This window comes from Oncorhynchus tshawytscha, linkage group LG24, assembly GCF_018296145.1.
Source record: "Oncorhynchus tshawytscha isolate Ot180627B linkage group LG24, Otsh_v2.0, whole genome shotgun sequence".
NCBI classification, from domain to species: Eukaryota; Metazoa; Chordata; class Actinopteri; order Salmoniformes; family Salmonidae; genus Oncorhynchus; species Oncorhynchus tshawytscha.
Window position 1 is genome coordinate 14,766,116 of NC_056452.1, and position 14,534 is coordinate 14,780,649.

Consider the following 14,534-nt stretch of genomic DNA (forward strand, 5'->3'; position numbering starts at 1 on the left):
GCATTCTCCTCATGGGATTGTCGTTAGTGTGTTCTACAATGTGAATTGTCAGATGCTTGGTTAATGTATTTCTGTCGCTAAAACATTCGTCACATACTGTGCACACAAAGGTTTCTCCCCTGTGTGGCTCCTCATGTGCAATTACGGATTTCCACTCTGATTGAACACTTTGCCACACTGATAAGGATTCTCCCCTGTGTGAGTCCTCATATGTCTCTTCATTTTAGTACTCTTGCTGAAATTTTTTACCACAAACAGGACAAATCTGTGCTCCAATGTGAATTTTAAAGTGATTGATCAAACTTTATGTGGACTCAAATCTTTCTCCGCACATACTGCAAAAATGTTATTCATTCCCTTTATGCGTTTGCACATGTTTAAATCAAAGAACCCATTTTGTTAAGACTTCCAACACACCTTACAACTAGGACCAGCATGACCTTGACCAGTCGACTTCAGCTGGGTCATAAACTTCCTGCCACACTTGGTCTTATGGAAGCTTTGTCGTCCATTCTCCATCCATTCACATCTTACATCCTGAGCTGCAAAACAGTAGTAGCTGGATGTTGGTTCTGTTTCTTCATAGCTCTCTTCATCCGACACTGTTTCAATCTGTTCATTTGAGTCTCTTAGTAGAGAATCCATCTCTCTGTTTTTCTCAATTGGGGCATGGTAAAATATGTGAAGACTGAGTGGGGTCCTCCTGGTCATAGTCACTTTTCTGACAGAGATGATTGAACAAGTCTTTGCAAGAAAGGGGAGAGGAAAAGTTCTCTGTATGGCCCACCAGAGTACTCACCACTACGGTCAAGCCTGGTCTTTTAGTGGACAGGAGGACACAAAATGACCAGTAGTCCCGCAATACAGACTCTCAGGGGAACTCGGGCCTTGGGTCTTCTCGGCCACGGAGACGTCGGGAACTTCCCGGGATTCCTCGGAGGTAAGGTGGAATCCTTGGGTGGGCGAGTGGAATCGGACCTCCTCTCCTTCCTACGTTCCCTTAGCCCCCCATCGATCCAGATGGTCAAGGCACTGAGCGAGTCGAAATCCGTTGGGAGTTCCCGGGCTACTAGCTCGTCCTTCACTTCCTCCGATAATCCGTACAGGAATGTGTCGAACAGCGATTCCGGGTTTCAGGTACTCTCCGCTGCCAATGTGCGAAACTCCACAGCAAAGTCTGCCACACTGCGGGAGTCTTCCCGAAGCTGGAGTAACTTCCGGGCAGCCTCTCTCCCGGACAATAGAAAATCTAAAACCTTCTTCACCTCTGCCACAAACTCTTCCAGACTGAAGCATACGGCCGACTCGAGCAGTCCGAGGGGAAGGAGGAGGGCTGCAGCTCAATGATGAGAGAACACTGCTTGAGAAACGGCAGACAGGTTCCCGACTCTCCAGCGAAGGATAGAGCGTTGGGCCAGTAACCGGAAGGTTGCTGGATTGAATCCCTGACCTGACAAGGTAAAAGTCTATCATTCTGCCCCTGAGCAAGGCAGTTAACCCACTGTTCCCCGGGCGCCGTGGATGTCGATTAAGGCAGCCTCCCGCACCTCTCTGATTCAGAGGGGTTGAGTTAAATGCAGAAGACACATTTCAGTTGAATACATTCAGTTGGAGAACTAACTAGGTATCCCCTTTTCACCCATTCTTAAATGGAAGAAGTTTGTCCTCCTGGCCAAACTGAGCAATCAGGGGAGAAGGACCTTGGTCATTGAGGTGACCAAGAACCTGATGGTCACTCTGACAGAGCTCCATAGTTCCTCTGTGGAGATAGGAGAACCTTCCAGAAGGACAACCATCTCTGCAGCACTCCACCAATCAGGCCTTAATGGTAGAATAGCCAGATGGAAGCCACTCCTTAGTAAAAGGCACATGACAGCCCGCTTGGAGTTTGTCAAAAGGCACTTGAACAACTTGCAGACCATGAGAAACAAGATTCTCTGGTCTGATGAAACCAAAATTGAATTCTTCAGCCGGAATGCCAAGCATCACGCCTGGAGGAAACCTGGCACCATTCCTACCGTGAAGCACGGTGGTGGCAGCATGTTTTTCAGGGGCAGGCACTGGGAAACTAGTCAGGATCGAGGGAAAGATGAATGGAGCAAAGTACAGAGAAATCTTTGAAGAAAACCTGCTCCAGAGCGCTCAGGACCTCAGACTGGAGCGAAGGTTCACCTTCCAACAGGACAACGACCTTAAGCACACAGCCAAGACAACGCAGGAGTGGCTTTAGAACAAGTCTCTGAATGTCCTTGAGTTGCCCAGCCAAGAGCCCGGACTTGAACCCGATCGAATACATCTGGAGAGACCTGAAAATAGCTGTGCAGCGACGCTCTCCATCCAACCTGACAGAGCTTGAGGGTCTGAACATTTATGTAAATTTTTAATTTAAATTTTGTATTTGTAATACATTTGCAAAATATATATATATATATATATATAATCCGTTTTATAATAAGAACGTGATGTAACAAAATGTGGAAACAGTCATGGGGTCTTAATACTTTCCGAATGACATGACATGTATAAATGTTATAGCGACTGAAAATAATTATAGTAGTAATAGAGCAGCAAAGCAGAAAGCAATACGCTCATCATCAAACATAATTAACTTGTAAATGCACCACCTAGCCTCGAGTCCACCAGGTTTCGCTTACTGATGTAAGGTATACATTGAGATACTCATGTCATAAATTTTAATTACCTAACTGAAAACGTCTGAGATTACAATTCACAACCCAAAGGCAGCCCCGCGGTTAAGCAGGGCATCAAAAAAATTGTTGATACTCATATTGTTCCTCTCCACGGAAATCTTTAGTAAAAGGCGAAAGATTTATGCGATCTGAAGAGAAACCAGAGTTTACTGATTATTCTTACGTGACATTGGGAAGGGATTCAAGGACTTCCCTTTTCCGATAGCGGTAATACTAATCTCGCGATCCAGAAACAAATCTCGTGCCCTGTTCAACGTGTACAGTCATAACTATATAATGCATAACATTATGATCGTAAAAACATATTCCTGTTTTAATATATTACAGTAGAAAACAAAAATTATTTCACATGAAGTGCATGATGGGTAACTAGAAACGCATGCGCAGTTGTATTTGCACTTGCTTAACGGCAGGTGGCACTCTTGTGTTGATTTCGTCGTGCGTTAGAGGCTGTCAGAGATTCTGAAGTCAACCACGTATCATTGAAACCCAGCTTCAGTTCCAAAGAGAAAAATTATAATATAAAATGAAATAAACAACTGGGTCATTTTATCTTAGGTAAAGTAGAAGTGTCCCCACAAGATCTTAGAATGTTTACCATAATAACTTTTAATAGTGACAGAGATTATGGAGGAATATATTTCTCTACCTGTCTGATCATGATTCCGTGCAGCACATATCTACACTGAACAAAAATATAAACGCATCATGCAACAATTTCAAAGATTTTACTGAGTTACAATTCATATAAGGAAATCAGTCAATTGAAATAAAATCCTTAGGTTCTGATTAATGGATTTCACATGATTGGGAATACACATATACATCTGTTGGTCACAGATACACTACATGGCCAAAAGTATGTGGACACCTGCTTGTCGAACATCTCATTCTAAAATTATGGGTATTAATATGGAGTTGGTCCCCCCTTTGCTGCTTTAACAGTCACCAGTCTTCTGTGAAGGATTTCCACTATATGTTGGAACATTGCTGTGGCGACTTGCTTCGATTTAGCCACAAGAGCGTTAGTGAGGTCCGGCACTGTTGGGCAATTAAGCATGGCTCGCAATTGGTGTTCCAATTCATCCCAAAGGTGTTCAATGGGGTTGAGTTCAGGGCTCTGTGCAGGCAAGTCAAGTTCTTCCACACCGATCTCGACAAACCATTTCTGCACGGACCTCCCTTTGTGTACGGGGACATTGTTATGCTGAAAGAGGAAAGGGGCCTTCCCCAAACTATCGCCACAAAATTGGAAGCACAGAATCATCTAGAATGTCATTGTATGCTGTAGCATTAACATTTCCCTTCAATGGAACTAATGGGCCTAGCCCGAATCATGAAAAACAGCCCAAGACCATTATTCCTCCTCCATCAAACTTTACAGTTAGCAGGTAGCATTCTCCTGGCATCTGCCAAACTAAGATTCTTCCGTAGTACTGCCAGATGGTGAAAGCAATTAATTCCTACAGAGAACGCGTTTCTACTTCTCCAGAAGTATGGCGGCGAGCTTTACACCACTCTAGCAGACGCTTGGCATTGCGCATGGTGATCTTAGGCTTGTGTGCAGCTGCTCGGCCATGGAAACGCATTTCATGAAGCTCCGACGAACAGTTATTGTGCCCACGTTGCTTCCAGAAGCAGTTTGGAACTCGGTAGTGAGTGTTGCAACCGAGAACAGACGATTTGTACACGCTACGCGCTTCAGCAGTCGGCGGACCGTTCTGTGAGCTTGTGTAGCCTACCACTTGTGTGGCCTACCATAACAGCAGTTACAGTTGACGGGGGCAGCTCTAGCAGGGCAGAAATTTGACAAACTGACTTGTTGGAACAGTGTCATCCTATGACGGTGCTACGTTGAAAGTCACTGAGCTCTTCAGTATGTGCCATTCTACTGACAAAGTTTGTTTATGGAGATTGTATGTCACTGTGCTCAATTTTATACACCTGTCAGCAACAGGTGTGCTGAAATAGCCAAATCAGGCTGTTGATCGTGGAATATTGTCCCACTCCTCTTCAATGGCTGTGCGAAGTTGCTGGATATTGGCGGGAACTGGAACATGCTGTCATACATGTAGATTCAGAGCATCCCAAACATGCTCCGTGGGTGATATAACTGGTGAGTATGCAGTTGACGGAAAAACGGGGACATTTGACATTGTGTACAGATCCTTGCGACATGTGGCTGTGCATTATCATGCTGAAACATGAGGTGATGGCGAATTAATGGCACGAAAATGGGCCTCAGGTTCTCGTCACGGTATCTCTGTGCATTCAAATTGCCATCGACAAAATGCAATTGTGCATTTGCCCACTGAAGTTGGTTACGCCACCTAATTGCAGTCAGGTCAAGACCCTGGTGAGGACGACGATCCCGCAGATGACCTTCCCTGAGACGGTTTCTGACAGTTTGTGCAGAAATGATTCGGTTGTGAAAACCCAGTTTCATCAGCTGTCCGGGTGGCTGGTCTCAGACGATCCCGCAGGTGAAGAAGCCGGATGCGGAGGTCCTGGGCTGACGTGGTAACACATGGTCTGCTGTTGTGATGCTGGTTGGATGTACTGCCATATTCTCTAAAACGATGTAGGAGGCAGCCAATGGTAGAGAAATTAACATGACATTCTCAGGCAAAACAGCTCGTGGACATTCCTGCAGTCAGCATAGAATGCTACATCGAACCCTCTACTAATCTGAGCAAAATACACAATTAGTATCCACATGACTAGGCAACAAAATATCTGCAGAAACCATGTTCATGGATCTGTCTTACACATTATCATTGTGTATGCTGTGCAGTGAGAGCACCTATCTTTAGCCTAGTTAAAAAAACATCATGGTAACATTCTGTATTTTGTAATTAGTGTCCCAGAAGAGGCCTGAGGTGAGACCCTTCACATGTCCCAGTTGAGGAAATTAAGGTAGACCAGAGACAGACCTGCGCTTCTGGGTTTGTGCAAGGCTGCCAGACTTGTCCTGACAGAGCAGAAAACAGATCTGTGAAAAGGGGGCAACAAGACACATTCCACAAGCTCTCAAGTAGTGAGATCACTTTAATAAGTCACAAAGATAGTCAGAAAATGGCAGATACAAATACAGGCATCTGTGCTGTAAGTCTGTCTTGTAAGAACCTCTGCTTTCCTTCTGGTTACTTAAATCACATTGTGCTGAAACTGTCATTCCTGAGTCACTCAAACACTTCCATGAAGGGGTCTCCAGTATTTGACAAATTACGAGAATACTTTTGTTTAGAGATATAAATTGAGAATGGAATTTAAGACTCCTTAACACTCAGACAACTCATGTAGCAGCAGTAATAAAAATAACTTTGAAAAAAAAAAGTACAGAATGTATTTTCCATGATTATCATATATCAGGTCATCATGACACAATAGTTTCATGTTCAGTCAAATCAGTTTCTCAATTCTCTTCATGGTCTATAAAACTGAATTTCTTTCCTGATCTGGGGTACAAATGTAAACAGAGGTTGTTTAGGGCCTTGTTTTGTAATAGTCACCTAAATGCTTCCACGCATCAGGTTAAAACATAATGTGAGAAAACATAGGAGACAGAGTTGAATATTGGAGATGGCAGTTATTTTAGGACCGGTCACAGTAAAACAAATAGAAAAACATTTGTTAGACTTTTGAAAATACAGATTAGTACTAGTAGTACTTCTTGAAGACAATAGCATGGTGATGGTCACAAACCTTAATGCAATTTCAAGAGCAACATCTATGCAAATCAGGATTTAGATGTTATGCTCATGTGCACACACACACACCTGTTTTCAGTACTTAATATTTCCCTACACACACACACACACACACACACACACACACACACACACACATCAGAAAGATAGGCATTTACCTAGCTATGCAGACTCTGGCTTTGGTTAACCACACTGTAATAGCAAGGTTAGTGACAATGTGTATTCCTTTGGGGATAGAAATGCATACCAGGCTACGCCTCAACCTAGGATGTCTACTCACTGGATAAACAGGAGGTGTCACACCTTTGCCCTATCCCAGAGAGGGGTATGAGCTTCTCATTCTTTGATTGGCTCTGCGGTATCATTTGGTCATCAGTTCATACATAAATATAGTCTTTGTCCTCTTCATATCAAAATAAGGCATGTTGTTTCACACCCCAAAAATATTTTTGTCCCTGGCTAGACAGCGAGATTTCATCAGTTCTCCTGTCTACATTCCTCTCTGCTGACCCCAATGGCAGTGGGTGGTATGGCATGGCATTACGCAGTTGAGCGAAGGTGCGGACGAGCTGGCCTCATATCAGATAGCCTTGACGTCCATGAGATGGCTGTGCTGGGCTCCCTGCCTCTGGGCCTTGACGCCCTGCAGTCTGCGGCCGTGGAGGGTGAAGCGGGACCAGGCCATTAGCTGCAACAGGGCGCAGGAGATGGGCACAAACACCAGCAAGTAGAAACAGCCCTGGCGCAATGGAACAGTGGAGCTCGCTTGGCCCGAGACAGGGGGCGGTGACGCTGAGTCCTGTACGGAGTTTCTCTCAAAGATATCGTAGCCTGGAAAGAAATAGCCAGATTAGAATAAATAACAGGCATGAACTCGTGGGAATCCACCTAGAGTAAGGTTGGTGAAATTGGTTTGATTCTAGTTCATTCACAGCGGCGGATATCTGCATTTCCATCATCAAGGAGCCTTCATTAAAAACAGACTTTTGCCCCCCACTGTCCATATAAAGTATACCTGTGTAGACACACAGTAGCCAGGTGCCGATGAGAGGGGCGAAGGTCTGGCCAGGCTTGGTCACCAGGGCCACCATGCCGAAGAGCAGCGCCGACGCCGCCTGCTGGCGCCGGTTCACCACAAAGTCCTCGTCCACCAGGTCCGTGATGACCAGGTTCAACAGCTTGCAGGTGCCCTCCGTAAACACTCGGTTACTGAGGGAGAAGGACATTTCAGAGCCGTTACTGAAGTGTCGTCACTGTTTCCAACTGCTAATATTCAAATGAGGTGGATTCTGCATCAGATTTTCTTGAGCAGGATTTTAAAAATAACAACAACAATAATAATAATACTGGGTCAAGGCATTTATACGAAGTCCGAAACCAATAGAGCAAGACCTCTCCCCCACTCTGACTTTATCTCAGTGTATGCTATGAAAACAATGACACTGTGCCAAGAGGACAAGTGGTAGGCTGCGCCCAGCCACTGCCAGCCCCATGTTGATAAAGGGATTGGTCGTCTTGGCTGACAACACTCAGCCAGATCCAATGCAAACAGAGCCACACAAAACAAGTATTGGAAAAAACCCACTGGGTCCTTGATATGAAAATAACTTCCATGACTTGAGTACATGAACTTGATATCTAAACTGTGTGTGTGTGTGTGTGTGTGTGTGTGTGTCAGTACCTGGCAATGAAGATGCACAGCAGGTAGACCTGGTCGGCCCCGGCCAGCAGCATGGCCACACTGAGGGCTAGCTTGACCAGGAACAGCCAGCGGATGACCGTATACACCCCGTAACGCTGGCACAGGGTCAGGAAATACAGGTTGTTCAGGTGGGGGGCTATGTAGGAGATCCCTGTGAGGTGAGAGCAACTGTTAGTGGACAGTAAATAAACTCAGCAAATGTCCCTTTTTCAGGACCCTTTCTTTCAAAGATAATTCGTAAAAATCCAAATAACTTCACAGATCTTCATTGTAAAGTTTTTAAACACTGTTTCCCATGCTTGTTCAATGAACCATAAACAATTAATGAGCATGCACCTGTGGCACGGTCGTTAAGACACTAACAGCTTACAGACGGTAGGCAATTAAGGTCACAGTTATGAAAACTTAGGACACTAAAGAGGCCCTTCTACTGACTCTGAAAAACACCAAAAGAAAGATGCCCAGGGTCCCTGCTCATCTGTGTGAACGTGCCTTAGGCATGCTGCAAAGAGGCATGCGGACTGCAAATGTGGCCAGAGCAATAAATTGCAATGTCCATACTGTGAGACGCCTAAGACAGTGCTACAGGGAGATAGGGCGGACCACTGATCGTCCTTGCAGTGGCAGACCACGTGTAACAACACCTGCACAGGATCGGTACATCCGAACATCACACCTGCAGGTACAGGATGGAAAACAACTGCCCGAGTTACACCAGGAATGCACAATCCCTCCATCAGTGCTCAGAATGTCCGCAATAGGCTGAGAGAGGCAGGACTGAGGGCTTGTAGGCCTGTTGTAAGGCAGGTCCTCAGACATCACCGGCAACAACGTCGCCTAGGGGCACAAACCCACCTCACTGGACCAGACAGGACTGGCAAAAAGTGCTCTTCACTGACGAGTCGCGGTTTTGTCTCACCAGGGGTGATAGTCGGATTCGCGTTTAATCGTCGAAGGAATGAGCGTTACACAGAGGCCTGTACTCTGGAGCGGGATCGATTTGGAGGTGGAGGGTTCGTCATGGTCTGGGGCGGTGCGTCACAGCATCATCGGACTGAGCTTGTAGTCACTGCCTGCAATCTCAATGCTGTGCGTTTACAGGGAAAACATCCTCCTCCCCCATTTGGTATCCTTCCTGCAGGCTCATCCTGACATGACCCTCCAGCATGACAATGCCACCAGCCATACTGCTTGTTCTGTGTGTGATTGTCTGCAAGACAGGAATGCCAGTGTTCTGCCATGGCCATCGAAGAGCCCGGATCTCAATCACATTGAGCACGCCTGGGACCTGTTGGATCGGAGGGTGAGGGCTAGGGCCATTCCCCCCCAAAATGTCCAGGAATATGCAGGTGCCTTGGTGGAAGAGTGGGGTGACATCTCACAGCAAGGACTGGCAAATCTGGTGCAGTCCACAAGGAGGAGATGCACTGCAGTACTTAATGCAGCTGGTGGCCACACCAGATACTGACTGTTACTTTTGATTTTGACCCCCCCTTTGTTCAGGGACACATTATTCCATTTTAGTTAGTCACATGTCTGTGGAACTGTTTGTGCAGTTTTGCCTATTCTTATGGTCATTGTCAGACCAAATGTACAGTATAATAGACAAGACAGCACAAATAGATCTGGGACCAGGCTATGAAACTAAGCCCATTCTATGAATGAGGCCTTTCCCTGGTCATGAAACATAACCAGCAGTAGTACGCTCGTCTCTTACCCAGCAGAATGGAGCCAGTGGAGGCAGAGATGCTGTCAGAGAGGAGGTGCTCCAGGAACAGAGGGAAGAAGTTGCTGTTGAAGTGGCAGTGAAACACCTGTACCAGGTTCATAGAGGCGAACCACATAAAGTTTCTGTGCTTGGAGAGCTGCCTTAGATACTCTCCTAGAGTGACTGGCGTCTCCTGCTGAGTCAGAGGGTTCTGGACAATGCTCAACCTGAGAGGGGGAGGAGGAGGGGGATTAGTGAAAGGACAATCAGTGTCACACACACTACCCAGGGGATTGAGTCTGTAAACTGAGCAAGTGTTAACGTCATCTCCCTGCCAGATATACTGTATGAGTGTGTGCAGACTGTGCAATGTTATTAACTCGCAATTCAATTCCATTACAGTCTCTTTAAAAATACCCTTAGCAAGCAATATCCATGGCCAAGGCTGGCATAGGCACTACGGGATAGAAAGATTAAAGGCTTGATTTGAAGCCATAAGGTGAGTTGTTGGAAGCAAACCCATAAACAACAGGTGTTGTTCAGTTGCCCCTTGCTTGTCAGTGAATAATGTAAACCGAGTGTTTCTCAAGTGCATACATGAATGATCGTGTCACCTACTCCTTGAGTGCCTGAGCCTCGTCCTGCCTCAGACGCGCCTCCTTCTCAAATCGCCTCGTCAACAGGCGCGACACGGCGGCGAAGCCCAGTGCCGAGACGGCCGCCAGCGTCACGCAGAAGAGCCGGAACGAGTGGAAGTCGCCCTTGTCCCAGACGCTGTAGGACAGGAAGACGGAGAGCGAGCCCAGGGCACTGAACAGCGAGCAGTGGAAGTTGAGGCGCGTGCGGTCATTGGCCGACACGGCCAGGTCAGCCAGCAAGGCGTTGTGGTTGAGGTCCACCACGGTGAGGAATCCGTCGTACAGGCACAGGCACACTAGGAACTGGATGCCCGGCCGTGCCCATGACACCCAAAAGGCCAGGAACGAGATGGCGAACAGGGGGCCATTCCGGGAGAGGGCCGCCAACCGCTTTAGTACCACCTCTGGGCTGGAGATCTGGGTGCCAGACCTACGATGGAGGGGAGTGGGAGAAAAAAAAGTTCAGTGCAACGGTAAAGACAAACTTCTCCCACTTTTCACCAACTGTGGCGTTCAACCGTGCTTTCAAGATAGAGAGTGAGAGAAAGTCAAAAATAGGGAGGGAGCGAGAAAGCGGGAGAGAGAGCAAGACAAAGATATTTAAAAAAGAGCAGGGTAACGAGAAAGCGGCACCATTGATTTGAGAAAGAGAGGAAAGAGAACGAGGTCTTACTGTGAGGAGCTGAGGAAGGAGCGGTCACTCAGCCAGCCGAAGAGAGGGTCGTTCAAGCTGTTCCATATCAGAAACACTGCCTGTGTGGGCAGAGAGAGGGGGGGAGGAGTTAGTAGAACAGACTAGCATTAAACACCCCAACCCAGAAAAAAGCCAGGGTATCAGTCATTGTCACACTGTCTAAAGCAGAAGGCTTCCAAAATACAGATATTATAATAACCCATGGAGAACAGGAAGTGACACTCACCTCTCCCACCCAGAAGGAGAGCTTGTCAATCTTGTAAACAGAGACAAAGGTCTCTACGTAGTACAGCAGGAAGACGTTGTGCAGGATGGAGACAAACAGGGCCAGGGAGCCGTAGAGGACTGCAGTGGAGACAGCTAGCCTGCAGCCCCTCCTACCCATTCTCGTCACTCAGTCACTCTGCTGTTCCGTTCTCCGCCGCTACACCACGCTCATCCCACAGACCAGCCTGGGCTAGGGGCACCACCGTACCCACTCCTGCCAGAGCAAACAAACATGTGAATAACCATTTTGGAGGGCTGACTAAATGTGGATGTGCGAAGCAGTGGAGGCTGCTGACACGAGGACGGCTCATAATAATGGCTGAAATGGAGTGAATGGAATGGCATCTAACACCTGGAAACCACCTGTTTAATACCATTCCACTGATTCCACTCCAGCCATTACCATGAGCCCGTCCTCCCCAATTAAGGTGCCACCGACCTCCTGTGGTGTGAAGTATGAGGTGGGTTACGTTACCGTACAGAGTGGGAGAAGAGCGAGCTTGAGCAAATAGACATGAAGGAACAAGAGTAACACATAGCGTACTTACACACACACACAACTGACAATAGGCCATGTCTGAACAGGGTAATTTCACACACCGAGGGCCATTCAATGCATTATAAACTGGATCGCAGGGCTGTGTAAGCAGGTGAGGGAGAACCGGCCATTTCCATGGCGACCCCTACTCTATTCATTAGGTGAGAGTGAAGCTATTGTGAGCAGTTACACCATGTCCCAAATGGCCCCATACTCTCTACACAGTGCACTACTTTTGATCAAAACCCTATGGGCCCTGGTCAAAAGCAGTGTGCTGTATAGAGAATAAGGCGCCCTTTAGTTTCTCCTGTGTCTCCTCTGGCCCAGCTGGATGACAGGGGAGGGTGTAATCCTATCCTCTGATCACTGCGATTATGGGGTCCGTCTCAGGATACTAACAACACCATTCTCATAAAAGCTCTTAGCTGGCCTCTTTCACACAGGGAGACAATTTAAAAAGACACCAAATCTCTCTCACGCTCATATTCTAGCTTTTGGTCCTTATTTGTTCTATGGTTGGTTTTGTAGGTAGGCCCTCTTTTTGCCTGAGGCACACTAAGGTGTAGCATTGCTTTGTCCTCTGTCAAATGTCAATAAAGAAAAGTTGCCTTAATTCAATATTGATCTGTTGAATCACTTCAGCAAATAATTATCTCATATGCTATTTGTTAACTGGGTGGAGCATTGCCTGCAAAGCCTAACAATTATGTGTATCCTCATATCCTCCTCCCGTGGCCTGGTGGTTTTACTGCTGTAGTTTTGCCATCTGTAAAGTTTAGCCTAGAGGCAGTTATTCCCCGCAATTATTCCAGCACGATCCTCCCTTCAGAGCACAAGTCACACATGTGGCATCCAATGGAAAAAAATACACAGCCTAGGCTCTGGCTGCACCTCACAAGCCATGGTCCTGTTCTACCACTATGCCATTTTACAGAAAACAGTGAAATCAGTCAACTCGCAAAAACTAATTCTAAACAATTACATTTGCTTCAGCTCTCACTATAGAAACAGCACACAGGGTTCTGGTTAGATTACATTTCAACAAATACAAGTACAGCAAGTGCCAGCTGTGTCTGATCCCATCAGATCCATGCGGTGGATCGGAACGAATTCGGAGCATTGTATTGTATCACATCTCCAAATGTGATTCCCATCCCAGTCGTCTTAATTGATCTAATCTTCTGGAAACAGGTAGGAGAGTAGTATGTGTACAGTATAGTTCAGTGCACCTCTAATTAAAAGGTAGAACTAAGTTGTAATGGATATCAGGGCAGCTCTCACCTGACTGTAGAGACTGGAGACGCTTCTTGGCAGAAAGAGTAGGTCGCGATTATCAGCCAGTCAAGGCATTTGGTAGCTAGTTAGTAACGTTACCTATTTAAATTGAGTTAGCGAGATAGCTGTACACATATAGCTAGCTGTACACATATAACTAGTTAGCTACACAATACGATTTCTGCCCCGTATTAGATATTTGTCCAGTCCTTTCACAGGTTAACGTTAAGTTAGCTGGTTACAGCTAGGCTAACCAGTAACCAACGAGTTAAGTAGCTCGCCCTGGCTGTGGTTAGACAGGCGCCTAACCACAAAGACAATGTACTTACCATCGTCATTGAATGAAGCCTCTGAAACGAGTGGGAAACCTTGCTAATCAATACAATTTTCAACAGGCGGCTGCTAGCAAGACAGTTTACATTAGTACACGTCACATCAACCATATATCAGCCTCGCCCACTGGGCTGATCACGAATCGGATTTCAGAAGGGTTTCCCCCACCATAGAGATAGATAGAGGACTCATCTTTGAATTTGTGTTATTATAGTGTTTTGACAGCATGGGCAGCGCCATGGAGGCAATCTCCATTTTGAAGTTGTCCATTTTCTTCTTCACGATTGGCCGATCCCTCCTGATGACCAATTTTGACATGACTCCATGTCAACAGGAGGGTTCAGCCAATGAAGTTGAAATTCCCACCCAGTTGATTACATTAAAATGGTGGAAGCCCTCAATGGCTCTGCCTATTGATTTATTTCACCTTTATTTAACCAGGTAGGTAAGTTGAGAACACGTTCTCATTTACAATTGCGACCTGGCCAAGATAAAGCAAAGCAGTTCGACACATACAACGACACAGAGTTACACATGGAGTAAAACAAACATACAGTCAGTAATACAGTATAAACTAGTCTATGTATGATGTGAACAAATGAGGTGAGATAAGGCAGGTAAAGGCAAAAAAAGGCCATGGTGGCAAAGTAAATACAATATAGCAAGTAAAACACTGGAATAGTAGATTTGCAGTGGAAGAATGTGCAAAGTAGAAATAAAAAATTTGGGGTGCAAAGGAGCAAAATAAATAAATAAATAAAATAAATACAGTAGGGAAAGAGGTAGTTGTTTGGGCTAAATTATAGGTGGGCCATGTACAGGTGCAGTAATCTGTGAGCTGCTCTGACAGTTGGTGCTTAAAGCTAGTGAGGGAGATAAGTGTTTCCAGTTTCAGAGATTTTTGTAGTTCGTTCCAGTCATTGGCAGCAGAGAACTGGAAGGAGAGGCGGCCAAAGAA

At 46.1% G+C, this 14,534-nt stretch overlaps 1 protein-coding gene and 1 non-coding gene across 3 annotated transcripts; both read right to left on the reverse strand.

Moving 5' to 3' along the window:
- Positions 1-2,743: 2,743 nt before the first annotated feature.
- LOC112223897 lies at positions 2,744-2,859 on the reverse strand. The gene has a single exon (XR_002949390.1). It is a non-coding gene; the product is annotated as a U5 spliceosomal RNA (small nuclear RNA).
- A 2,882-nt stretch (positions 2,860-5,741) lies between these two features.
- mfsd13a (major facilitator superfamily domain containing 13A) lies at positions 5,742-13,793 on the reverse strand. 2 transcript variants are annotated; one of them, XM_024386728.2, is made up of 8 exons: positions 13,573-13,793; positions 11,390-11,644; positions 11,143-11,222; positions 10,450-10,899; positions 9,841-10,058; positions 8,103-8,274; positions 7,437-7,630; positions 5,742-7,252 (listed from the first exon to the last, which is right to left on the reverse strand). In XM_024386728.2, exons 2-8 carry the CDS (start codon positions 11,546-11,548, stop codon positions 7,002-7,004), a joined length of 1,524 nt encoding a protein of 507 aa, XP_024242496.1. In that variant the 5' UTR covers positions 11,549-11,644; positions 13,573-13,793; the 3' UTR covers positions 5,742-7,001. The 2 variants fall into 2 exon arrangements, with proteins under 2 accessions (XP_024242496.1, XP_024242497.1); XM_024386729.2 differs by lacking the exon at positions 13,573-13,793 and adding an exon at positions 13,250-13,540.
- Positions 13,794-14,534: the final 741 nt, after the last annotated feature.